At 39.4% G+C, this 26,839-nt stretch overlaps 2 protein-coding genes across 2 annotated transcripts; both read right to left on the bottom strand.

The window, feature by feature from the left end:
* Positions 1–504: 504 nt before the first annotated feature.
* paip1 (poly(A) binding protein interacting protein 1) lies at positions 505–8,580 on the bottom strand. The gene is made up of 11 exons (XM_003451078.5): positions 8,155–8,580; positions 5,693–5,844; positions 5,380–5,577; positions 5,119–5,231; positions 4,579–4,690; positions 3,947–4,072; positions 3,729–3,835; positions 3,304–3,421; positions 3,132–3,186; positions 2,618–2,696; positions 505–1,588 (listed from the first exon to the last, which is right to left on the bottom strand). The coding sequence occupies exons 1-11, from the start codon at positions 8,351–8,353 to the stop codon at positions 1,501–1,503; spliced, it is 1,347 nt and encodes a 448-aa protein (XP_003451126.1). The 5' UTR covers positions 8,354–8,580; the 3' UTR covers positions 505–1,500.
* A 4,238-nt stretch (positions 8,581–12,818) lies between these two features.
* fgf10b (fibroblast growth factor 10b) lies at positions 12,819–19,955 on the bottom strand. Its single transcript, XM_005473552.3, has 4 exons — positions 19,836–19,955; positions 18,703–19,475; positions 13,944–14,047; positions 12,819–13,604 (listed from the first exon to the last, which is right to left on the bottom strand). Exons 2-4 carry the CDS (start codon positions 19,160–19,162, stop codon positions 13,413–13,415), a joined length of 756 nt encoding a protein of 251 aa, XP_005473609.1. The 5' UTR covers positions 19,163–19,475; positions 19,836–19,955; the 3' UTR covers positions 12,819–13,412.
* Between the last annotated feature and the right edge of the window lie 6,884 nt (positions 19,956–26,839).

Here is a 26,839-nt window from a genome sequence, read left to right as displayed (position 1 = left end):
TGTACTGACACAGAGTTACCACCTGATGGCAGAGTTTGTTCAGAAGATGTTTCTAGGAGGATTTTTTTTTAGTATTTATGCACACAAAGTAAAAATTCTCATTTCTTTTCAGGTCCAGGTAAGTGTCATAAATATACAGCCATTAATTCAAACAGTCACTCCCAGTTGACAAATACAGTAGCGAATATGGAAGCCTCCTCCTTTCCACTAACAACAGCTTGATGTCCGCATCTACTGGTAAGTTTATCTTGCTTCTCTTGTTTTAGGTCAGTCTCCTTCCAGTGCATCCTTAGTACAATGATGTGAGGTAATGTTTGTTTCAGGGTCTTCCAGTCCAGCTATACATCTGTATCCATCTCTGTAACTCTCTCTCTCTCTCTCTCTATACACACCCACACCAAACTTACTATTGAGACGGAAAAAAACATGGATAAAATAAAGGCATTAAAAAAAACCAACAACAACAACTATAAACTCAAAAACACAAATCAAGCAAATGCAGTCTCACATTATAAAGAATTTATTGCAGGCAAACAATACTATAAATAATATTTACAAACTATAAAACAACATTCCGTTTTATGGGAGCCACAGATTGCTGGTAAACAGTCTTTCAGTCTCGGGATAACAAGGAGTCTGTTTCTGCAGTTCAGTTATGCAACCCTGACCTGCAAGATGTGTATATATTTGAAAGTACATTCAGGAAATCAATTGGATTTAGATGCAGATTTCAGTTTTCAAGCTCTGAATTTTCCACAAAGGTCTTTGTCAATGTTCGCTTCACAGTTTGTGAATGAATTTAAATATTTTCTTATGTAGGTGCTATACAACACTTCCTAATTTGCACAGCTTTCTACAGAGCTCTTGAACACTTCAGTTAGCTGCAGCCAGATGAATAGGTGAACAGCCCAAAATATAGTGTTTAATATTGACGGTGTGATGCAGTATCACAACAGTTGAGATAAAGGCTGTAATACGTAGTAAAACAACCACCTCACTCATCTACAGAGAATTTAACATCAGGATAAAGCATCTCTGTGATGCTGTTTTTCTGGCCTCTACCTATAGACTGGGGAATTAACTAGCAGTTAACAAATTATGCACACATTAGATTAAAACACATCCACCTTTAAGAAAATAACAAAAAAAAAAAAAATCCACAGCAAACTACTTCCCTCTTGGCATTTAGTTTAGGCATAAGGGAAAGAAAATCTTGGAAGCTACTTCAAAAGAACAAAGAAAGAACTTCCATGTAAAAAGAAGTCTAAATTCTTCAACCTTCTGAACAGTTATCCCACTGATTGTCCCAATTTTTCTAATCAACACTGACTGAAAACAGTGTCGTTAGTGCAACTATGAACAGCTTGTTTTGTTAAAATGCTTGCAGTAAATTAAAAATCTGAGCCTATCAAATGCTAGTTTTTTCTTTTTCTTCCGGCACGTTGAGTGGGAAAGTACAGTATATGCCTGCTTCAGACTTTCAGATTCTTCGCTCTCACGTCATTGTTGTCGTTTCCTCTCCGACTCTAAACAAAAATGCTCAAAAGCTTCTTCTATCTCTGGCTCCATCTCGTCCTCAAAGTCGTATCTGTGAACGCAACATAAGGGATTTAGATGTATGGATGTTACTTTTAAGATCCTTAAAAGTAAAATGTGTACATTAAAGTATTCGGCATTTCAAAACATATTCACAGAGACACACACAGCTCTGAAAAAGACAGAAAAAGCGGGCGGGGGGGAGCAGGAGTGAGTTAAGCCCTCTTTCACACCCAGCTGCTGACTAAACTGAATCTGAGACTGTGGTCAGCCCTGTTGCATTGTGGGGCAGTCAAACACAGCTGCCAAGCTCAGGGGCCCACAGGTCAGTGGTGGTCACATGACTTCTCTTGGGAAGCTACTATTCGATCACATGACCAAAGTTGTGCAAGCATGGTGACATGGTTGAAATCATACAGAATGTGGTCTAAATGACACCACGGTAACACGAAGATTAAGCTAATTAGTGCACCTGCAGTGTTACTGAAACATTGCGGACTGTATGAGAAATGTGTAATAATTTTACAGATAAACTCAAATTATTGCACTTAGTTGCTCACATTTGTAATTCTCCAGGTTTACGTACTCTTATTTGCCAAACTAAACGGAGTTTGATATCAGACAGGAAGATGTAAGTGAACCACAATGATGTCTGCAACACATTACATGTGTGGATTAATTGTGCGCCTGAAGGGCATCCAGATGTACAGAAAAAGAAAAAAAAAAAGTGCTGATGCTATAAGTCAGCAACTTCAGCATTGCTGAGTGACTATGGAGGGCAAAACTGTCAAACTAAGAAATGAGCCAGTAAATTAATCCAGTTCACCAAAAATAATGAAGCTTTTTAACAAATACTTTATCTGCTTTTGTATTAAAGCCCACATTTATGTTTTCACACTGCATTTTAAGTGTATTTTTTCTTTCAATTTATCTACTTTCTATATGCATTAGCAGAGAATTAACAGATGTATCTAGTTAACAAAGCAAGAAGCTTCAGTAAATAAGATAAGAGGAGGGGAACCAAAAATAAATAAATAAGTCCTTATGATCCTTATCAATTACATTTACAGTGGGTACTTACACTTCATTTCCATTTTCACCATATACATCATGGAAATAGTCCTGCCTGTCCAGCATCTCTTGGTATTTTTCAGCATAATCTGTAAAACCATAGAGATAACATAAGAAAGATCAGCATCATAATCATACGCCAACTTAAAGTAGTAGCAGCATGTAAATTACATACAGGACAATGACCTGACTCAGGAGAGCCAAGAAAACAGTTAAAAATGTGTTGAACAACACAGAGATAATTGTGCACGGGTCAAATTTAGAACAATTAATAGAAAGATTCTATTCTATTCGGCAAATACATACTGCTGTTTGAACTTAACAGTATGCACCTACAGCCTGCTCAAACGCTACTAGACAATCCCTAAAAGCACTACAAGTGGACTGGAAACGGAAACCTGAAAACTTCCAGTTTAAAAACATACAAACATTTTAAAAAGTCCCTTGCCTAGAGATGTGTGCATATCCACATGGAGGACTGAATTTTTTAATTTCCCTATGCATGGACATATCTGTAGACTGACCTGGGTCTGCTGCTGTGAAAGGAGTGCCATCTTCTGTGTAGAACGTAGGTTCATTCTGCAAGGTTGAAACACAAATGCATGAAATATAAGAAATAAAGAGGCAGTGAAAGACGCAAAATTAAAGGAAAGACAAAAGGAGTGATATGAGGAGCATGCCACAGTTAAAACTGACCATGAAGTAGTTGGGGTCATTGTCTGGTGTGGCACTGCTAGCTGCTGCAGCCACTTGGACTCTGCCCCAGTCACTGGACCTCAGCTCCACTAGTTTAAGAAGCATCTGTCTCACATCTCTGAGAAGAAATATTAATTAGAAACTTTTATCTAGGAGGCTCATAAATAAGCTGATATGGCAATTTATGGCTACCTCTTAAATTATGGCACATGTTCCCTTGATCCTAAAACTAAATTTCAAGTTCAGAAATTTAGAAAATTTTATTTATTTTCATGAATATTTCACGAAAATAAATCAAAAGATTTTTAATGAGCTGATGAACGTTTTCACATGTGACCATCAGAGGCGACTATGTGTCTTTCTTTTTAACTACAAGTTAGATTTAAGAAGAAGTGGTACATAAAAGATCAGACTGGTTGTCACACCTGCTGCAGGTAGCATCCAGAACAATATCTTCTATTCTTTTGATTAATTCTCCCATGTGCGACTCTCCACTCTCTTTCCAGGCATCATCCAGGACAGAACCTGTCAACTGCAAATTCAAAACATATTCTCATTTCCTCCATAAATGATGGACATACATCAAAAGATTTGAAAAAAATAAAATAAAAATCTGGTAACATTTTCAACTGAACTCTGGCACCTTAAGCAGTTTGACAGCGCAGATGAGATTTGCATCCACAGGATTGGAGAACAGACTGATCAACAGGTCTTTCAGAGCACCTAGTAGGACACGTGCTCGAACTGGAGGTCCCTGTCCACTTTTTATCTAAAAAATAAAAGATTTACACACATGTGGAAAAGTGAATGACACAATTAAAAGCTGACAGTAATCTGGTCGCTATTCTGGTGTTTGGGACTTACACTGTGAGATGCTCCTTCCTAGCTCCAAAGACAAGATTAATAACTAGCTGCCAGGAAGGTAGTGAGGCTGCTTATTAAAAGAAAACCTTGCATACACCAGGACACTGAGCTATGCGGTATTTCACACACTCAAATTATATTTGGTGATTCATTTTGCAGCTAGCGACTGTTTTCTTTGCTGTGATCTGTAGCTCTGCTGCAACCTAGAGGGCCACTCTAAACCAGGAGCTGAAGAAGATGCAGAACTTGCACGAGGCTCGCTAAGGCTGAGAACAGACCGAGGACTACTAACACTAAATGCTCTTTTGAACAATAGTCTTGGAAAAAGACTCACTGGGGTAAGCAGACACCTCCCAGCTACCAACACAAGCAGAATCCAAAGGAGACACTGCAGCGACTCGGAGTTCTTACCTCCAAATGTAGGTACAGCTCTCCCAGAAACAGCACATACGAGTGAAATTTCTTCTGAGTCTCTGGCTCTCCACGAACAGCTGTATCCCTTTGTTGAAACTCTGTTTGACATCTGAAACAGACAACATTCTTACTTTTGAAGTGATAAACTGAATCTATGGGTGACATTCTGTGGTGCTGTACACCTTACATATGTTTATTAACTCTTATATTTATATACCAGGCAGGTCACAGGATAAAAATCTGGGCCTATAGTTTGGAGTGTTGGTTTAAAAAAAAAAATGAAAGTAAAAAAATATGCAAGTTTTGCAGAAATAGTGAAGAAAATAAAATTCCCATCTTTTTGCCTGAGCCAGCTAATAACTTACAACAAGCAGAGATGGAGAGTGCCAGTATTATAACAATTAACAAACTTGTATTATTTTATATTGATCCTGCCCAGTGCAGTGGTTAAAAAATGGTTATATACGTTTTCATTTACTTTTTATGAGAGGTTGTCCAAATATTTAGGCATACAAATCAGAAAGGGGGAAAAACGACCTTATCAGAAGGAGCTGACGAAAGTTGCCGCTTGCCGGGGTGATGATGAGGTGATGGGAAAGGTAGTTACAAAGCCTGGCACCAGTATAAGCAAAGTTTGGAATAGAAGTGGACTGCAATAAAAAGAAAGGCAAAGATATCAGTGAGGTCCCCTTTACAAAATTGCACGTATTGTAAATTTATTTTGTAAATATGTGTCTAAAGGTTTAAAATTATATTATACAATGCCTATAATTAAAGACTGAATGTGAATCTCAGAACCTGTGTGTAGATCAGCTCCACCAGCTCCTTCAACAACTCTTCAGTGGTAACCCAGGAATTGAGAATACCAGTAATGTATTCAACATCTGACTCAAAGGACCCTGGCGAGGAACTCAGGTGGCCAAGAAAGTCTGTGACTGTATCAGCCAGAGTTGGTTCGCCGTAATAGACATCGCTGTCATCATAGTAAGCGGAGTCCTTTACAAAAATTGAAAGAAAAACATGAAAACTCAGAGAAAAATTCAGCAAGAACTCCAAAAACTCACCATAAAATGCATCAAAATGAATGTATAGTGTAAAAATTTGCTCTTACATCATATTGGTTAAATCCCAAAGGGACAAATTCGGGAGCATTAGCTGAAAGCTTTGATGACTTGATCATGGAATCCACATCATTACCACCTCTTGAAGCAGATGTGTTGTTGCTATTTGGACTCTGTGGAGGTCTGCTTTGTCTTCTATAATCTGGAAAAACAAAAATGTTTTCAGGCTTTCCTGTATGGGAGACTACAAATGTGTTTTTCTAAAAAAAAAAAAAAAAAAAAATACTGCTGTAATGTGGTTTATTTTTAACAATCTTTGGGGGAACAAAGACGGTCTGTAACACTGAGAAACAAGCTTTATCATCAGATGAGTGGACAATATATAGCACTACATGGGCTCTGTCATTGTTTTACTTTTATTTGGACTTTTGATTCCCTTAACAAAAATACTGAACACCTTTGACACACCAGGTGGAAATTGCTTGCAGCATGCACACAGATTTGACATGACATTTAGAACAACAAATAAAACAGGCAATATAAGACGCAGCACTGTCCAAAAACTTAACACGAGAAATGAATGTTAGCCCTGTGTAACAATACAACAACAGCAAAGACCAAGACATGGTACTGTCTTGGTCTTTGCCTGCTGTTAACGTTAGTTCAACAGAACTAACTTTGCACTATTAAAAGGTGTACTGTGTTTTAGGAGAAGCCCTACCTCAATTTAAACACTGGGATGCCAAAACTCATTTATCTGATGAAAAATCTGACCTTAAAATATGTAAATGATTCTGGTGTGTAGTGCCCAAAACTGATTGTCTGACAAAAACAAAATCTGTATTTAAACTGTTATGAATGAATTATTAACTTATAATTTCTCAAACATATCCCTGACGAATGACAACTTCTTTTGATGCAGAAAGAACATTCCCTCCCGAAGGTAGACACTGCAGTCAGCTTTTGGCAAAGTGATTTTAATGTATTTATTTATTCAGTCTCACTGACAGTAAAAATGTCTCTTTTTTTCAAGAGCTATTTGGCCAAGAGGGCAGCAGAAACTGCAGTAAATGCAAGATGTCCCATAATGATGGGATGCATTTTATTGTTAATTTACCAGCGCATGGTCATTTGTCTGTCTTTGAAATGTTGTGTATTTACACACTGCCAATTTAAATTTGATATATTCTTGACAGGTATCTGATATCTTCTTTGCATTTCAGTGCTTATCCAGATCCACAGTGAACTACTTCCTGTGTGGTTACCTCAGGGAAAGTGTGCATTCAGGTAAATCCTGCATAGCTGCAGAGGTAAAACAAAGCATCCAGAGAGAGACTGCATCCATTCCAGTTTATATGCTAAGCACCCCTGTGTTTGGATTAAAAGGGAGAAAGTGCATAAATGTTCTCTTCCTGGTGACCATCTAAGGAAGGTAATTCATAGATCTTAGATAACATGAAGAATATGTAATAAATTTAAACATTTGCATTTAACATCATTATTCTTATCAAAGATACTTGAATTTAAAATGTCTCCATTATTACGGGACATCCTGTCCTTTGTAATAATTGTATAAAGATATTTAATTGTCCACAAAAGGACTGGATTGATTATAATGTAGGCTACAGAGTAGGTAAAACGCAGACTTATAAAGACACTTGCAAAAAAGGTCATTTCTTTATTTAATATATAATCCTGCTGACTAAAGACTATTTAGCAATGGAAACAAATATATCAACATAGAAAAGGTGCTAACCACTCGTTTTTCAATAAGAACTAAACCACCACTTTATCTGAAGCGCCACAAACATGAATTACGGATTCTTCATGACCTCATTCCCTGCCATTTGTGCACCATTCGTGTATTTCTGATAGTTCGTGAGGTTTTAGATGACTAATAATGCGTTTTGCTCCATTAAGTATTACTTAAATTCATGATAGCCGACTTACTCTTACTGTAAAGTGTGGTCCTCTGACAATTTCATGAAATCCTGTTTACTAAGTAACCCCTTAAGAAACGAGATCCAGGCTCCTAGTCGTGCAAAAACTGGACGTTTAGGGAGTCTCGTGAGCTTTTTTTTTTTTTTTTTTTTTAATCGCTGCTTCACTTCCCAGTGCCAAGCTAGTTCTTCCTCCTTTTGCGCTGAGGGTGGGCTAGCCTTAGCTAACCCAACTCTACAAGTACAAGCACAAGTTTAACCTGGGAAAGACAGAGTTAACTGTGCGAGCTTTATTTAGATGATGCCTAAGCTCACATGAAATCCAACAAACGCGTGGATTTCCCAACCGAAAAGCGCTAAGGTTAGCTTTCTCTTAGCAGCTAGCTAATGTCAACTCCAGATTTATCACAACCGAGCGCTCCCCAGAGAAAAAATGTCAACCAGATAATATTTACACTCAAACAAACACAATCTGGGCCTTAGGTCTCCATGCCAGCGAGTTAAAATTTCAAATACCCGAATCTGAAAGCAGCTAGCTGAATTAGCTCAGCTGCTGTTTGACAGCTCCGTACCTCCATCAGGCATGTCGCTGACAGAGCCAATGCTGTTCTCGGTAAAAGGAGGAGTTGTTCGCGGCTGTCTCAGCGGCTCTCTTTGGTTGAAGAGCGGGGTCTTGCTGTCAGCGTCCCCAGCGACAGTCATGAGTCCGGGGTCTGCTGGAAAATTACGGGATCTCCCTGCTCCGGGAGCTCGGTCGAAATTCTCGTTCATGACTGCTCGCTGTCAGCCTCGGCTCTTAAAACAGCATCTGATATAAACGAAGATGTTCCGTTCGCCCTTCCAGCTGCCGTTTCCCGTGCGTAGCGGCAAGTGCTTGTGTTTTTATGACTGTAAAACGCGTCCTATCTCTCTTTCATGGTGGCCTTTTCTCTATCGGATAGTATCAGTATGTAATGCTACATAACTTTTTCGGCCACTTCCTTTAACAACAAACTTGCTGTCACTGATTATCCAGAATAAAAAAATCTGCCTCCCTCTAGTGGCACGGAGTGGAAGTGGGCGCTGCAATAAATACCGTATTGCACGGGATCGTTTAACACTTAAGCACAGTAATGTATTTTTTTTATGGATTACTGTGCAAAGGCCTTGAAACATTTAACATTTATGAAACATCTGCAAATTTAAATGGAAATCATTATATAAGGCAAAAACTAAATTTGAACAACTGTGCTTGGAAGTCAATATTTGGCACCACCAGCTGTATTCTTCACACAACATGAATGCTCTTAGGCAAGACTTCTTTAAGTGTTCTTTAGGAATATTTCTCCAGACTTCATGATGGATTTTCAAAGCTAGAAGCATTTGGGGGTCATCGTCATCCTAAAAATGGACCCGCTGCCAATCAGATGTCTGATGATATTGCATGATAGATCAAAGTCTTATGGTACTTTTTTGTGTTCCTCTTTACATATTGATGACAATTTAAAGGAAAATTTCAAATTTGGATTTATTACTCCATCAGATCTGTTGCCCCTGATTTTCAGTCCAGTTCTTGTGTAATTTGACATGCCTGTTCCTTCTCTCCCAGTTTCATCTTCTTAAGAATGTGCTCCAGAAAGCACTGAGGCCATTGCTGATGAGGCTTCGGTGAGCAATATTTGGATCAACTGAAGGGCCAGATGGATCTCTTTGTTCCTGTGTCAGGTCTTTGCTGGATTTTTTTCTTGTTTCTTAATTACCTGATTTTCAGATGCTTTTCCTCTGCTGTAGAATCATTATACATGTCATTTATCCCTTCTTTCATCCTCCACTTGTCAGGTTTTGTTATACAAAATTTTAAATATGATAATCTTCTTGGAAGGAAGAGGACTCCCTTCCTACAATTATTTGTATTAAGTTGTACAGCACTTTAGGACTACCTTTCATTTTATTAAAAGCATCTCAACTTGCACTTTATTTAGCATCACACTTTAAGCACATCAATAACATTTGCATACAAGAAGTTTAATTATTTATTGAATATTTATTGAGTATTTTAATAATTAGCAAGTAGTGTTTGTTCCAGGTCCTGCACAGCTGCTCCTCATCAAGAAACGTGGTGGTTGTCTGTGAGGAGAAAAGAATTGTTACTGGGAGCAAAAGGTTTACCAGTAAGGAGAACTAACGTAAATGTGTGCAAGGTCTAGAGGTAAAGGTGGTGCAAAGAAGTGACTTACAGAGATGTGATAACTCACCTTTCCTTCCTGTGTCCTCTCCTGGGTGTTTGGGCAAATGTGTCACCAGGGGTCCAGATACCAGTTAAAGTTCCAGGAGAGGCCATGGGTTAAGGGAGTGTGGGGAATCTTTGTGCTTGGGGTTTGGTTTTGTTTTAATATAATAATGGTAAGGTGTAAGGGTAAAATGTAAAATATTTATTCATTAGAAAATGTAAAATGTATGTCTATATTTATTTATTGAAATTGATGTATTGTATAATGTGGTGGAAGGTTGGGATTTGAGAACTCACCTGTTAATGGAATAATGGTTTAGCCTGTGACAGCTGAGAGTATTTAAGGCTGCCAGTTGCCATTAGACAGGGTGATTGTTTTGTGAGAAGAGTAGGCTTAACATATGAGTGATTGTCATGTCCTGAGAGCAATATGGTGAATAAATACCTCTTGTTCCGCTGTCCTTGCCTTAGTTTGCCTCAATGTAAATCCAGCCGCGAAAGGCCGTCCTGTTACACTCCTCATGTATGATGGATTAAAAAATCTGACCAAACTTACAAAGAGCTGCATATCGTTTTAGTTACAGTATTTTTTTATTTCAAATGGCAAAAATGTTTTGTCATGCTTTGTTTTAGTTTTCAGTTTAATTCTAGTTAACAGTGAAAATGTTAGTAGAGGGAGTAATCATATTATTTGCTTAAATTTTTAATAAAACGAACACAATATACTACCAGTATATTAATGTGACCATGACAAAAATGTTAAAAAATTATAGGAGAAATCTTCGCATTCATAAGCGATTATGCTTTTGAATGTAGAGGCGCACACTGTCCAGTTTGTTGTACAAGAATTGGACGTTTTCTCTTTATACTAAAAGAAGGATTGTGTGAAATATGAATATCTTGTAACTTTTTTCCATCAGATTTGATATGTACTGAAAAAAAAAATCCACATTGGGCTTCAAGTTCCGTGACAAATTCTTTTTCTGATAATTACCAGGAATTCAGGTGATGATGTTTGAAATTTCTTAGACATTAATTAATTATCTATAATTGGTTACCGTTTTGTTTTCGGTCTCAGTTGCATTTAGAGAAAAAATGTTCCCAAAACTTTGTATGAAAATTTTCAATGCACATAAACTCATGCTTGGTTTGTTTTTTAAAAAAAAGACTCATTCCAAATAAATACTAAGGTCACAACTCGGGTGTGTGCAGTCTGCACACAATGAGCACGTGCTGAAGGGCCTCATGTTGATCTAAAATGCTAGAAAATTATTTATCCATCCCAGAGGAAAGAGGAAAGGCTGTGAACCTGAACAACCCCCTCAGAAGTGCCTCTCCCGAGCTCACTCAGTAGCTGCCCGCTGCAAACATGTGTTCTACCAGACATCTCGGTGTAAGTATTCATTAGTTGTTTTAGCCTCCAGTCATTTTCCACTTGTTTCTCAAAGCTGGATCACATTATGCCACAGAGAATTCCAGTGCCAGAAATGCAGAGACCTGCTTTGATAGAAGATTACTGTGCCTATTTTGTGTTATTGCCGTTTTTTTTCCTCGCCGTGCCAGTGTCTTGGAGAGAGTTCAAACATTCACAAGGGAATGCAGAAGATGACAAATGAATTGGATTTGTGTGTGTTTGTGTGTGGGTAAGTCAGTGGGGGTTGGGGTCAGCAGTACACATTATGTAGGTCAAATCCTCGGTTATTTATTTGACTGCATCTTTATCTCCTCATGCACAGCAATTAAGGACAAATCAAGAAGGAAAATGCTACTGTATGTGGTGTAATTAAACTCCTAGTGTATATCCATGCTTTAGTTCTCATAAAGAAATATGGCTTAAGTCAATTCAGAATCACCTTTAAAACACTTGAAGTCTTTGGATGAAGTTGAGGATCAAGACATGTATGTATGTATTTGTACTTGTTCAAAAGTTGCACCCTAATTTCAGCTTCCTAATCTTTCTTTTTAGGTAACATTTATGGTTTATCTTTAAGACACTATTGTGAGTCTGGCTTCAGAGCTTCAATAGTCACACCATAATGCTCAATTAACCTGTGAGAGCACACAGGGCCATGCAGGGTGCAGAGATGTGCACGAAACAGTGCTCGGTTGGTCTTTACTGGTGGAATGCACCGCAGCATTCCTCAGTATAAATCACTCAGCGCAGTAACAGCCATTAAAGGACAATATACTAAGGCTATAGATCAGATCGCCTTTGTTGTTTTCACCCCTTCCGGTCTCTTTTCCGGTCTCGAATCACACACCAAGCTGAATGAATTTAGGACTGAAGACAAAGGAAAACTTCTGAAGCCTTTCTCTCAGCTGTCTTCCTATAATCTTCCGATTTCTGATGCCAATCCAGAGATAGTTGTTTTAAAAGGCAGGATAAGAGAACACAAGGTCCGGAAGCCTGTGGTGTTAATGTTCTCCCTATGTTCTTTTGATCTGGGATTGAGGCAGCTGCCATTGATTAGTGTGTTTATGATTAGTGTGTAGATGATTACTGAAGGAAGTGGGTGGTCAGGCACAGGTCATATATATTTTTTATGCACTTCTTTTGTATTTCTTTTCTTACATGCATACATTCAGATCCTCTTCCAAGGCCCATACAAACCCATGGGCTGCAATTTTCATATTCATAACCAGGTATCTTTACCAAGCAAGTCTTTTTGCAGTTGGAGAAGGTTGCAGCTTCCACAGTAATGGTCTGATATTAGAAAATGATGTCAACATCTACAGTCCATACCAGGGAAGTTTCCCCCCCCCCATTTTGTTGTGGTTGGTCTTGTGTTTTCAGTTTGTTTGTGCACTAATCATTAGTGCAATGGTTGCCACATGGTATATCTGGCTAGGAATTAATGGTTGCCTTTTGTCCCTTCTTTCCTACCTCAGAGACCTAGATAAGGATACCATGACCTGAACGTTTACCAGGGTCTCTCAGTGCTTCTGGTAAACCTTACCATTTTTAATGCACTTCTCCCAGTCTTTGGAGTACCACAGAGGAACGTTCACTGTGTTGCAGGGGAGAAATGGTACTTTTATTTTTCACATAATAGAGTTCTTATAAAACAAAAAAAGAATGCAAAGAAATGCTTGTGTTCCCCTTCAGTTAAATATTTCACAAAATAAATAAATCATTACAATTCAGGCAAAAACACAGTGGTTAAGTATCAAACATTTGTTTTAAATGTGTTCTATCCTTTATTATTTCCTGCTGCCATGATAAACTGACTCGCTGATTGTTTCCCACATCCTGAACATTTTCTGCTCTGTTTATGTGTCTCACAGGAGAATATGGATATAAATAACATCTTGAGATAATTCTGCATCTACTACAGTTTATTTAGTGAAACAGTAGCTTCGGTTGTGTCCACATCACACACTTAGTCCAGCTGCAAACTGTTTGGCACAGACAAATAAAAAGAAAAGAAAAAAGGAATAAGCATTGCATCTGTGCCAGTGAAAACACAGGTAACACCATCTCCCAGAAAAGAAGAGACCACTTGTATGCATGACAGTGTTAGGCCTTTTTTTTAATCAAATGAGAGATTTCTTACTTTTCAGAGTTATAAACCTCCCATTTTCAGAGTTTCATATTGTCCCTCTCCAGCCGAGTGCACAGGTTCACACAACAGTTGGAAGAAAATGTGTGGCTGTGTTCTTCCTTCGGGTTTTCTTTCCTCTCATCGGCTTCCCCTGGCCGTTCAGACCCACAAACATCTGCCGCTTCCCATGCTTCCACTTGGCTGATGCGTACGTGTTGTAGCCGTTCTCCTCAATCCGCTCCTTCAGGGTGCAGTCGACACCAAACTCGCTCTGTAAAAAAGCAGGTATCATGTTGCAGTGTTATAACCTTAGCGTGTGAGGTTAAGACAAAACGCAGATCAATTTCCTGGGCAAAATGCATTGTTGTCTGAGTGCCTATTTACTACTCCTGAATCTACATTGCATGCTTTTCTGTGTGTGATTTGTGCGCGTTTTTAAAGCTGCATAGTTTTCTCAGTGGTTCACATGTGTGCACTGGTCTGGTTGTGATTCAGAGTTGACCAAGCAGTTGTAGAACTATAGATAAGGCTTCCTTTGATAAGGACTGAAGAATCTAACACTAGCTCTCTCTCTGGAGCTTCCAGATTGACCTCTGACTCGGATACTAACCGCTCCGTACAGCTCTCCTTTCTTGCTGATAGCCAGATAGTAGTTGCTGTTTAGCCCTTTGATGGCCACCACTCCCACGTCCACTGATGTGATTTCCAGAATACCTAGGGATCAGCAAAAAGAAGGCGACATTAATATGTGTCAACATTAATAGTAGGCATGCTATTATGTCATGAACAACTGAATGAATGCTGTGGAGCAGAGTATAGAAGAATTAACACTCTGGCAGCGGTCACAAACCACCCACATGAAGTGCAGATATAAACCTGGAGGAATCCACAGGTTTTTCGGTAATAGTATAATGAGTACCAGCATTTGTATTTTGTGACATTTACATGGGGGAATGTGTGGGATTTCTGTGCAAGGTTACAATTATTCTTGGGCACATTTCTCATTTCTGATATTTTAAAGTTCCTTTACAGCCTACACCTGTATAAAAGATTCCAGCTGCTCAGGTCATTTAGTTTGAAGATTAATAGGTGGATTCCCCCCGGAGATTTCTCGGGTTGTTTATGTTGAGTTTGGTATTTAGCTTTCCAGGTCCCTGTGCAAATACGTCAGGTTTATTGTAAACTATTAGGGGAGGTTAATTTATACCTCAGCTAAAATGGGTGTGTTTTTGCTGTAGACAGCTGTTGTTATTTGTGTGGTCTCAGTATCAAAGGTCGGAGAGCTATAACTTCCTAATGTGTCCTTTGACCACAGAACCCACTTGTCTCATCTCATGCCGGTGTGTGTGTGCTAGTGAACCCCACTGTTTCCCATGGGATGTTTGATTTCATGCCGCCCTCCCTACCTTCCTTTTCCCACTTCCTGTGAGCTGTTGTCATTTTACCCCAATTAACACCCATATGTGTATGTGCACACACACACAGAGTGGGGGCGTGAACTCCAGAAAGTCAACGACATCCTTTGATCAGATCAGGGGCCCCTCCTCTGTCTGATGACTGTTTGTGTGGCACCCTGCTCTACTGTCAGACTCACTCCAAAGTGGCTGGGGGAAGAGGGGGGGGGGGCTTGGAGGCTGCCAGCCTTGGACCTGAGTGGACAGCGGAGGATGCAGGTGTGCCCAAAAGAACAATCCCTCTGTTAAATATACAGCAGCCTCTCTCCTCGTCCGTGAGGTCTTGACTGTATCAATTTCTAGTTCAAACAGCGGCACCTCAGGGCAGTGAGGTCTGAAGCTGCAAGGCGGTGTTGGGGACTGTGACACAACGGTCATTGAAGATCTGAGAAGAGCTGGTTTCTGTATGGGATCGGATGTCGGGTATGGAGTGAGGATGTAAGACAATCTATGGCAGTCTCTGGCTGCTCTGTAAACATGGGAGTGATGAAAGGAAGGAGAACAGAGGAGGACAGAGGAGCCATGACAGTGAGACTGGGGGTGGAGTGAGGATTAGAAAGGCTGTAATGATCACTGATCAAAGTAAGGCACCGGAGGCAGGGGCGAGACAGGTTGTATATACACACATGCACTAATGCACTCTCTCACTCACTTACTCACTCACACACAGAAACGCACACACATACACACACATATGCACAGTTGTTTTGAAGCAGGTGAATGTGCACTTGCATATAACTCAACTTGGCTGTGAAACTACTACAAAATCTCCATACACTGCTCCGTGCCGAAAGGCTAAACGCTTATGTAGACCCACAATAGGGAAGTAATAAGGTCATGGCTGCCAATGTGGGAAAATCTGCTCATCATTTAGCTTTATTTAGGCTGTTAATGAGATAGTATTGCTTCGTATGAGGTTTATTTTACAAACCCCTTTTAAAATGTAGCCTAAAGTAAGCCAGCCAGGTTCAGCAGTTTTTCTCTTGCAAGCTTTTTGCGCCTAATGTGTGGCTTATTCGATACGCTCTGGTGGGAGTTACAGCAGTAAATGGTGCGTTGTTTGTGGAATGGAGGTAGATGTTGCCAGTAAGAATTAACAGTGGTTTTTCCACAGTGGGGAGCCAAAAAAATATGTGCTTTGCAGTTTAGCATTGTTATTCTTTCTCACTCTTAAACTTCTTTTTTTCGAAATAGATGTACTGATTTTGAATAAAGCAGTATGTGGGCAGATAAGTCAGAATTAAAATGTTGATTGTTATCATTTCCATGCAGAAAAATAGAACGGAGTGAGGCGTAAATAAGGAAATATAGTAATAACACTTGATAAGGACCACACTCAGTGTATTTACATGGAAAGGAACCTTTTTACTGCCTTTGAGAAAAGCTATTGGCTACATCTCCCTCCTCAGACCTCCATAAGAGCACCATCTGGGGGTTTTTTTCCAAGTAAAAGGTCGCAGCTATATTTAAAGAAATTATTTATACAATATTCACAGGATATGCCAAGAACTGTCTTGTGCACATGGCCTGGTTCCTTTAGCCTTCCTCTTTCTTGACACACACACACACATAGACACACACACTGGCCCAATACAAGTATACATACAGTCTTTACATGCTCAACCTTTCACACCATCACAGCCATGGATAGTTAGGCAAAAATTTTTATTTATTCATTTATTTTTTACCACCAAGCCTTTGCCTGAGTCTTGTTTAGCAATGTTTTACTCAGAGCTGCTAGATGTCTGTAAATTTTAAGAGAACTCTGCTGTGCTTAGGCCACGCAGCTAGCTACTTAGCTGACTTTAACACAATCTGCCTTCCTTTACTCCTTGTTTCTCTGTAACCTCAGCAAAGGCTCACAGCGGGTTGGAAAGCCATGTGGGACAGTTTTGCACTGGCATCCCCATAAATCTGTGGGAGGCATGCTGCTCTTTAGCAAACAGTGAACTGGGTCCTTGCAGGGCCACAGGGAGCCCCCCCAAAACAGCTTGTAGATAAATTCATTTAGATTAATTAATTAAAGTTTCAAAAATTTAAATGTAGTGTGTCTTTTACAATTTCTGATTTCAAAAAAACTTTTTCCAGTACTTGGAAAGAAAATGTGATATTTTGTCACTTCAAGGGATCATCAAGGGTCTACAAAGGATGTCAGTCCAGGGATCATGTCTAGCCTCGGGGGCTAGAGCAAAGACTGAAGCTGCTGTTGTGTAGTATTCTTTACCATGTGAACCTGATATGTGGGCACATAATCCATACAGTGTCCTCAGACCCCCTTAGGACACAGCTTTGTGATGGCACCACCATTGATATACTGAAGATGAACGGCTTTGATGTGGCCACAATAATATTCAGGCATGTCATTCATGAACTTGTACCTCTAGAGAATCTCACTTTCACCTCCCTGCCTGAACCTCAATTCATTGCTAATTCAGACTTACCTTTGAAAAAAGCAACGCACTGGGGGGGAGGAGGTAGATTTGTGGGTCAGTAAAAAGGAAGACAGAGGGATAAATTATCTCCGAAAGATACATAAACTTTAGAGTGACTTTACACCAGACTTCCTTGCACCACTTCAGTTTTACAACTTAAAGGAAACTGCTAACAAAAGCAACAGTAAAGGCATCACGGTTTAATATGGTCAGGAAATAAAGCTGCTTCTGTCATGACCTTGTCAAAACAAACATCTCCCCTGACATTTTGCCTCCTGTGCCATTTCCCCCAAAGTCACTTTGATTGAAAGTGTGGTTTAGCTCTCCCAAGAGGAACATTAAAAGTTCCAGATACACTTACCATGGAATTGGGAAACAGAGAGAAAAAGTTGGGGGGAAAAGGTATATAACAATGACTAAGATGCATATATGTGTGCATGTGTTTGAGCACATGTGCCGCTGTTGGGTACCATAAGATCACACCCACCGGAGCATGTGATTGCCTGCTGGTTGATAGGCACACACACGTTGCTCAGTGGGAATGCTGGGAGACTAATGAGAATGCTATTTTACTGACTGATACACTGAAACATACAACATGTAATCACTTTAAAGACATGTTTCTCCGAGCGAGGACGTCAAGCTGCTTTAAACAAATGTCTGATCTGTGACTGAGGGTGTGTAATTTGCTTGATTCTGGCGGGCAGAAGGCAATCTGAGTGGGAGAGTCATCGAGAAACAGCCAAAGAGAAGCAAAAAGGGTCTAAAAGCATCAATGAGCTGGACATTCATATCCTCCCCCTGCCACAGCCCTGTTCTTCTATGGATGTTATCAGTGCTGTTTACCCTGGGCTGTGAAGACTGCCTGATAATGGCTGGGTTATCTGCTCCTGCTCCTTTTTAGACCATCTGAGAGCTACCATCATTGTGCTGAGTGTTTAGACAGGAGAGATATCAGTGGGATGTCTGGTTTAAAACAAAAAGACATCTCAAATTAGGATTGCTTCCTCCAAACTACCAGTGAATGAATTGCCAACCGGTTCATTCGCGTAACATGAAACGATCACGTTTTTCCTTTAAATTCACCATTTACAGTTAGCAACACAAGTTATATTTCTATAGGTACAATCTACATATTTACTTTGGTGTTACATAGGATATAGATATAGTTAGACAGTAAATGTATTTTTTAAATACACTGTCAGCATCTAATTTTTCATTTAATAGGGTTTCTTGTTACTAGAAATGTCCCACTTAAAGACATCATCAGGTGCTTTTGTCACATTTGATATACTAATACAAAACAAAGGCAAAGGTTTGGGCTATAGAGCTTAAAAGCTTTGATATCATACTCACAATTTAAAAGGTAAAATGAATTTAAATATTTCAGGCTAAATGAGCCTTGGATAGGCTCACACAGATCACCTATTGGCTCTGTTTCACTCTTCTTTACTTACTTTTGTTAATTGAAAGGGTTACTTACTGAAGGGGTCGTCCTTGATTTTGGTTCCATTGACTTTTCCAGTCTTATCGATCCTCAGGAAAAACCTCTGGAAAGAGAACAGCTTTCTCCTTCGTATGTCCCCTTGCAGATGATTGTAACTGCGCACATGCCTCCCCTGTGCTCCCCCAGTCCGACCCACAGGGCCCCCATTGGCTCTGGCTCTAGAGATCAGCTCAGCTTCAGAAATGTTCACTGGAGCTCTGAGACTCCGTGAGCTGGAGACCCTCTCTGTGTCACGGTGGAACTGATGGCAGGCAGCCTCATGCAGGGATAATAAAAAAACCAACAGGGTGACTAGTACAGGAAAAGACGGGGCGATAAGCAGTGCTGATGACCGAAATCTGAAGGTGGCCCCAGAGCCTGAACGAGCCCCTAACCCAGCCCTGGAGCAGGACGAGGCAGAGGCAGCCTTACTCCCTCCAGCAGTCCATCTGATCATGGTAGTGTGCTGTGAGGAGGACTAGAGGCAGCCTCAGAGCTTGGGACATGCTGCTGGGGGTGAAGATTGCCTGAGAAGGCAGGGAGGGAAGCCCTCCACAGACCAGAGTGAAGGTGTCCCTGCACTGAGTCCAAACTATTCAGCGCAGGTATAAAAATTCCAAGATATCCTTCTGGGTGATTTTTTTTGATTATGTAATATCAGTAAGTCTCTGTTTTTCAAGCCGGTACTCCACTTAGTTCTCTTCTCCACTGCTCCAAGGTTTTAGGCTGGTTATCAGAAATTCCAAGTCTGTTCTGGAAAACATCTCAGTCTAAATGAACAAAGATTACATGAAAAAAAGAAAAGGAAGTGAAAAAAGCAGGCAGACTATGTGTGCATTCTGGTAAAAACCTGTTTTTGTTCCCCCCGCACTTTTCCGGAGTTTTACTAATTCTTCTTAAATTGTTTGTGAACTTTTAACTCTTGCTCAAAGGGGCTCCAGTGTAAGCCTTTTAGTCCCAGACTGCTTTTCAACTTAACAAGAAAAAAAGATAAGAAAAAACAAATAAAAACAAATATCCAGTTGATAAACTGTAATAGTATCCATGTAGAAAGGTATCTAAAATCTGGTAAAAGTCTTTAGTTCCACTGAAATAAAAAAAAATTAAAATGGTGCCACCACACCATTTACCTGTTCCAAGCTGCTAAACTCCACATGTGCAGGAAAACATTTCCAGATTTTACTCTGAGGACGAAAAACAGGATTCAACACTTAAATAGGAAGGTTGGTCAGTCTAGGCGAATATCTGTCCTCTTTGGGTGCCCAGCTCCTCTCGCTCTCTCCTCATTTAGCTCTCTCTCTCTTGCTCTCTCTCTCTCTCTCTCTCTCTCTCCACCCCATGACTCCACCTTCACACAGCATCGAGGTAACGGTCTGGGGAGGTCTTTTTTTTTTGGCTGGATTGAGTCAGAATTTTTCACCTCTTCTACTTTATTTAAGAATTCCTCACTGAAGATTGGTCACTGAAAATGACTTTATGTCGTGTGTAGCTGTGTGTGACTCTTAGTTATTTGATCCCTCCTTCCTTTACTCAACCCCCCCACCCCCCTCCTCACATATGGGAACAAGTACTGGTCTGCATGTGTGTCGGTGTGGTGCTTATGTACAAGCAAGTCTAACTTATAAGAGTGGGTGAGAGGTGATAAAGGGGGTTTATCTTCATAGATGCTACAGAGCAGGAAGAAGAAGCGGCCTGGCGGCGTTGGATCATTCCCTACAGCTACACATTATACTGGTGATTGGTTTATTGGTTAATGAAAGATCTGTCAGGAGTTTTTTTGTGTGTATTGGATGTAAAAAGGGGGCCTACTAAGGGCTGTATAATTGAGTGTGAAGCAGATAAGTATTACAAACTGAAAATGAATTCACTTGCTCCTCATTAAGGTGATAATCCTGACAAGTGTCCTTCCTCCTCTACAGATAAAAATCATATTAAGTTACAAGTCTCGATGCTGCCTTATCACTACCATCTTTCTAATGCCTCTCTTCTTCCTTCAAGGCACTTTATCGTAGAGTGTTATCTCCCCTGCAGTGCTGTAATGCAATGAAGTTCTCCAGTTCTCCAGTTTCACTCACCAGACCTCTATTCCTCTGTGACTCAGGTGTCTGAGTGGACATCAGCCAACAAGACTCTCTTACAAAGCATTATTTGCTCCTAAAGGCAAGACAGGCACAGGATGGACAATGTCATAGTGGACTAGGCAACAATGTAGAATATGTGCAGTGAGTGTGCAAAATATTAGGGACGGTCAGTCGTCTCACGAAGCACATCGATGCTAAAACTCCAGATCACAATATATCAAGTTTTATTCAATTGTCTGTGTTGTGTGTTTTGGACATAAAATCAAAACTAGCTGAGCTTTTGTAGCTTATTATGAGGATAACAATTATCAAGGAGCATAAAGTAGCATTTTAACAATCCAACGTGATAAACAAAACTTGCTGCTGGGACTCTTATCTATTTTCCCTGATCCTCCTCTTTTTAATGTCAGCATATTTCCTGGTCCCAGCTTTCTTTCCCTTAAGTCCTCAATTTTAGGGCCTGCTTTAATGTCTGTCAACGGTCCATGGCCAGAGAAGCAGTTTGGCTTCAACTCTAGTCTTGGTTTTATCTGAGGTTGCAAACAAAACAGTGTTATCAGCAGTTCCTTTGTGGCGTCCGTTCCTTCTGTGATAACCTGAATCCATGTAGTGGACATAGGGGATCAAGGACATGTGCACAATTAATTCCATGTACATCTGCATATATTTACAATGTATTAAATTTAATGATGAATGAAAATATTCCACTGATTGGCTCAAACAACTTAGAAGCACTTAAATGATGCAGAATATATGAATAAATACTGTATGTCCAACAATGGATGGATGGATGGACATTCTTCTGTCCGTTTCTGCTAATTAGACAATGACATACTAAATTTAAATGCTACCAAGGGGTAATATACAAACTCGTAGATTATTTCACTTACAGCTAAGACCAGTTTTACACTTTATGCATTTAATAATCCCCCAAAAATTCACATTGAAAGCGTGCATTACATTTTCAGATCCTGTTAAACTTTTATAGAGGTAACAGTCTAAAACGCTGCAGAAATACCTACAGGTCTAACATGATTGTCATCTGTGGATGCCTCAGAGGGATGTAGGCTTCAAATGATGTTGACAGACTCACAAGATTTGGAGGATTTCTTTAGAGGCCAAGGAGCAAATTCTTTGTAAACACAACCATAGCTGTCTTTTTTTTTTTTCAGCTAAATGCAATATAAGTGAGATTTGCAGGGCCTGGAGACGGACTCATCTCCTCTCCTCGCTCTACAGCTTTAGCATTTAGTTTTATCTTTATAGATCTATCTCTCCGAATTGCATTTCAAAGTTCAAGAAAAGAAATAATAGAACAGACAAATGTTCTTCTGATCCTTCCCTACAGGCTGTAGCTCTAGCTCTGTTTTTACACTATTCTCAAAAGTAAAAACATAATTACAATAAAAGCAAATACCGGAAATTTAAACGCATTAGAGGAGATTTGATTTCACACAGCTCCAATTGCCAAAAAGCAAAATGAATCAAGGTGACACACATGGAAATGATTCATTTTATTCTTTTTACCATGTAATTGTAAAATTTTCACATGATATGGCTCTTTTGTTTCCGCACTGACAAAGCACATCAGGTGGCTCTTAACTCTGATTTGTTTTAGATTTCACATTCAAAAATCGGGCCATAGAACGGACAAGATGATACAATAATCACACTTGCTGATTATTCAGTGACCAGTATTTGTACTAGAAAGAAAGCACAGAAACAGTATTGCTTGTAGCTGCAATATTATGACACTGGAGCAACATGGGTTTCAAAACAGAATATTTGTGTATCACAAGTAGACTTACTTTTGGGAGTGTTTTAGGTGAAACACTTTATTTGATATTTCAAAATTTTTCCCTTTTACTTTAAAAGGTTAATGCATTTTTATTTAAACGAGCATCCTGTGAAAAAACAGTTGTAGTTTATAGTATTTACATTTTTTGAGTATGTTTTCCTCTGAGCATGCACTTGGCAACAGTGGGAAAGAAAAACTCCCTTTTAATAGGAAGAAACCTCCAGGAGAATCAGCACAGGGATGCGATTGATACACATCAGTGAATCAATAATTATGCTATAATATGTTTGTGATTCTGAAAAGTACAATTCTCCATCCTGAGTATGTTTATTTGAGATAATATAAATACTGAATCTATTTTATATTTATATTATATTTTACAGCTTGCACACTATTAGACTACTTAAATAGAATTCTGTATTTTCTAGAAAGTAAAAAGAATCGGAATACTTTTTTCCACTTAGCAAAACGTGCCTAAAGTCTTGCCGCTTTACACATAAAGCCAATTTTCTAATTGGCTTTATTTTCTGATTAAATATTGTAATCATCTTTAAAATGTTTTCTATTACACCAGTGTCAAACTCATTTTAGACCATAGGCCACAAACAGCTCACTTTGACCTTAAGTGTGCCAAACCAGTGAAGCCCATTTTTCAGTCTGTCAGTGTAAAGCAGTTTAATAAAAGAAGAGAATAGCCCTTTATTATCAACAGTACATTTCTCTTTTTCTACATGATAAAGAAATTCTACTGTAATAAATGGAGGAGATGTCAGTATGAATTTTAAATTGTAAGAAACAGACATGTTAAATTAAAGAAAAGGTTAATCAAACTAATTTCCCAGAGTGTCCTGACATAACAAAACTAAGTTTTTGTTAATTTACAGAAAATTCCCTTTTTTTCTTTGCTAGTGACCCACTATAAAAAATTAGAAATTTCTACGACTGATAGTGAAAAAACAGGAATGTTTCTGTCATTTAAATATGTATCTATTACTTACTATAGTCTAGTATGAATGACCACAGGTTATGTCTTTATCAGGAGGAAAAGCTGTGAAAGAAAAACTGAAAATGCAATGAGAAGTCCAACGTGTTCACATTTTCCTGTGGGCCGGTTTGGAGTTTTTGGCGGCTGAATTTGGCCCCCGGGCCGTATTTTTGACAGCCCTGTCAAAAAATGTAGCATTTATTTGAACATAGGAGTTATATTGTTGGTATATAAATATAAATTAGAGCTTCTTATTTTTAGTTGCATGCCAAGTGGAGCAATTCCACCCCAGTGGTGAATTGTTGAAGTCAATTCTGGCCCATTTTGCTATAATTTTGACCTTTACGGCAGGTGGATTGTGCGCAGAGTATGGGCCGATCCATTTTTCTGTATCACATTAACAAGTTCCACTGTGGAAATGCACTTTATTCATATCATATGTCCCTGATTCTGCTTGGCCTCACTGTAGGAATAATGACCCCTCCTCTTTGGTACACCATCATTAAGCAGATGTTTTACAAAGAAAAGCACCTCACTCTCAGTTACTTAAGCTCAAGTCCATATGTGGTCCATGAAGGAATTAAACTCGCAAACAGCTACAATGGCCTGTGGGAACTGTGTGTGTGTACGTGTGTGTCTGTATTCTCTGGGGCCTGCACTGTGTGTGCTGGGTCAGAGGAGGCCAAGGCTTTAATAAAGGAACACGCCTGGTACAGAGATACCAGTCTAACTGCCTGGGGACATGCAACCTGATGGGGTCCAGATGAAAGTCACCAGACTGAACTTCTTCCTTCAAAAACAGCCGATTGGTGTAGGGATTACATAGAACTGCCTTCTTCCTCAAGCCTGTGCTTGGGTTTACTCTGGGATTTGAGGGCTAAGCGACTAGATTAGAGAAACATTCTCTTTTAATGATAGCTTTTGATAGATCACAGGAAAATGTGTTACTTCACGTTCCAAGCAGGTAACTTGCTAACATTTGCCGGGCTCATACGGGAGGCCTCGTTTTTCCCTTGGTCATCAAATGTAAATATTTCATGTGTTCCTGGCTGTTGTGTTGGGGGGTGTCTGGTAACCCACAAGATGAGGTTGCTGTTTCCTGCTTTGCAGTGATCCATAGATATTTGTCGTGTTATCTCTCCGGTCATGAACAGGACTTACATCATCCTCCTGTGCTGAGTGTCAGTTTCAGCAGGGCAGAGGAATTTATTTACAGGTCAGTCACTGGATCAAGATGGATCGAGATGTCTTGTGACTTTTGCAGGGTAATATGGGGTGACAGTGCATTTTATTAACTATACTTTTCACCACACCGAGGAATATAATGCCAAACAATATTACCATACTGTTATATAAATATATAACCTTATATATAACCTATAAACCTTAGCAGCTCTTCTTGTAGAGTGACGATTCTGTGCGCAAAGTTCCAAGTCAGCATTATGAATAATAATAAATTATACTGAATATTAATTGTGAATTTTATGTGTTTAAATATGTTGTATTGTTATGCATTTGCAGGATTAGAAAAAAAAGACAGACATTCCTGTTAGGACAAGGAATGCACTTCTGGTTTTTCAAAAAGCATCATCGTGATTTATTCAATATTTTGATAAGAAAATTGTAACCATATCGCCCACCCCAGTAAGAGCGCAATACAATGATGCATATGACTCTGAAAAAGAGAACAATGTGCTACAGCAATGATTGTAAATCTATCTAAATGTGTCATAGATTATAATAATCGGAAGAAGCTAAGGAGCAAACTAAAAAAAAAAAATGAAGCCGAAATGCAGTTCCTGGAGTGACCACTTGAGGCTTTAGCCAAAAATACGAAAATCGAATTTACTTCCATGTTATAATGCCCAACTTAACAGCACTAAAAACCATGTTTACAGCCTGACATGAAACTTGTTTTGACCTTTCGGGAACTGTGGAGTAGGTAATTTAGTTATTTAATAAATCCACTGGTATTCTGTTAATGCAGTCCAGTGTACCTGAAAGCTGTCTAGGGCTCAGAGTCCTAGACACTAATTGGAGTGGACTTTTAGGCTTTGTGGTGTTAGTCTTTTACCTTTTTAATAATTTTTCTGGCAAATAATGTGACCTACTGTGAGATACAGATATTGTGGTGTGGTTTGGAAGAGTAAAATTCTAGTATTTTACTTTGAAGTCCTAATGAGGAGGTATGTGCAACTCTGCATTGCGCCCTTGGGCACACCTGGCTTCCACAACAACAACAAAAAACAAACAAAACCAAAACAGCATCATCAGTGACAAAATGCTAACAGTAAGTCTACAAACCAGTGGGGGACATCACGGTGATATTATTTATCAATAAAACTCATACCTGCCATGCATGCTCTAACCATCATCTGTAATATGCCCTAAAGATTTGGATGCAAAATCTGTTCGCTACTGTTGGCATTGTGCAGAGAAGGTCTGGAAAATCAGACAATAATGAAATAAACATTTGACTTTTGAATCCCAAACCACGACTGTTTGGCTTTAGAACACAAGCTGTTGAGAGTAATTTTATTACCATTTTGCCCTTTTATAAGAAAAAGCAGTAATCAGACACTTATGTTGCTTTCAAAACAGCTAAAAATGAGCTGTGCTGGGCCAGTCACTTAAGCAATAATTTGATGAGTAAAAACACTGTATTGTTGCATGAAAAATCCAAGATGACATTGATTAAAACTACGTATGACATCAGAAAACCAGTGTCATTAATCATAATCATTGTTTAAAGAATCTCATACTAAGGAAGTCACAATCACCATGAAACTGAAATCAAACCGGATATTTTTAGTTATCCTCCAACTTTGAGGTCAACTGCTTATTAAGCAACACATGCGGTTGGGTAATACGACTGATGGGTGTTTGCTTCGTCATGAAAACACGCAGAGAGATCGCACACACACTCACTGGTAGATTTTAGGGCACGAGGCTCCACACTGACCCTGTATTGTGTTACTCCTTCCATTACTGCTGACTAACTTTTGGTCTCTGGCTTGAATGACAGCCGCAGGGTGCGTGTAGCAGGGCAAAGTCCATTCGTGTCAAGTTATCCGGCACAGAAGAGCCTGATAAATCTGGGCCAGCTGAACCCAATCCCTGAAACAGAGCTTGGTGCTGCTGATTCAGGTGTTACACATTCATCCGCATGCGGCACTTTCAGGTGAGAATGACCTTGTCGACACAAAAGGTCCCAAAGTAGAAGTCGCTTATGGAAAGAAGGTTATTGAAGGCTGGAATTGGTTTCAATAT

This window comes from Oreochromis niloticus, linkage group LG12, assembly GCF_001858045.2.
Source record: "Oreochromis niloticus isolate F11D_XX linkage group LG12, O_niloticus_UMD_NMBU, whole genome shotgun sequence".
In the NCBI taxonomy this organism is placed as follows: Eukaryota; Metazoa; Chordata; class Actinopteri; order Cichliformes; family Cichlidae; genus Oreochromis; species Oreochromis niloticus.
This window is presented reverse-complemented; position numbering and strand designations above follow the sequence as displayed.

What these genes read in the sequence shown, in the direction of transcription:
- fgf10b (XM_005473552.3), bottom strand. Translation starts at nt 19,162, where the DNA reads ATGATCAGATGGACTGCTGGAGGGAGTAAGGCTGCCTCTGCCTCGTCC. An exon ending in AATCAAGGACGACCCCTTCA is followed by an intron (nt 14,048 to 18,702) that starts GTAAGTAACCCT and finishes GCTGATCCCTAG; the next exon opens with GTATTCTGGAAATCACATCA. An exon ending in AAGGAGAGCTGTACGGAGCG is followed by an intron (nt 13,605 to 13,943) that starts GTTAGTATCCGA and finishes GCTTTTTTACAG; the next exon opens with AGCGAGTTTGGTGTCGACTG.
- paip1 (XM_003451078.5), bottom strand. Translation starts at nt 8,353, where the DNA reads ATGAACGAGAATTTCGACCGAGCTCCCGGAGCAGGGAGATCCCGTAAT. An exon ending in TGGGATTTAACCAATATGAT is followed by an intron (nt 5,578 to 5,692) that starts GTAAGAGCAAAT and finishes ATTTTTGTAAAG; the next exon opens with GACTCCGCTTACTATGATGA. An exon ending in CTGGATGCTACCTGCAGCAG is followed by an intron (nt 3,422 to 3,728) that starts GTGTGACAACCA and finishes ATTTCTTCTCAG; the next exon opens with AGATGTGAGACAGATGCTTC.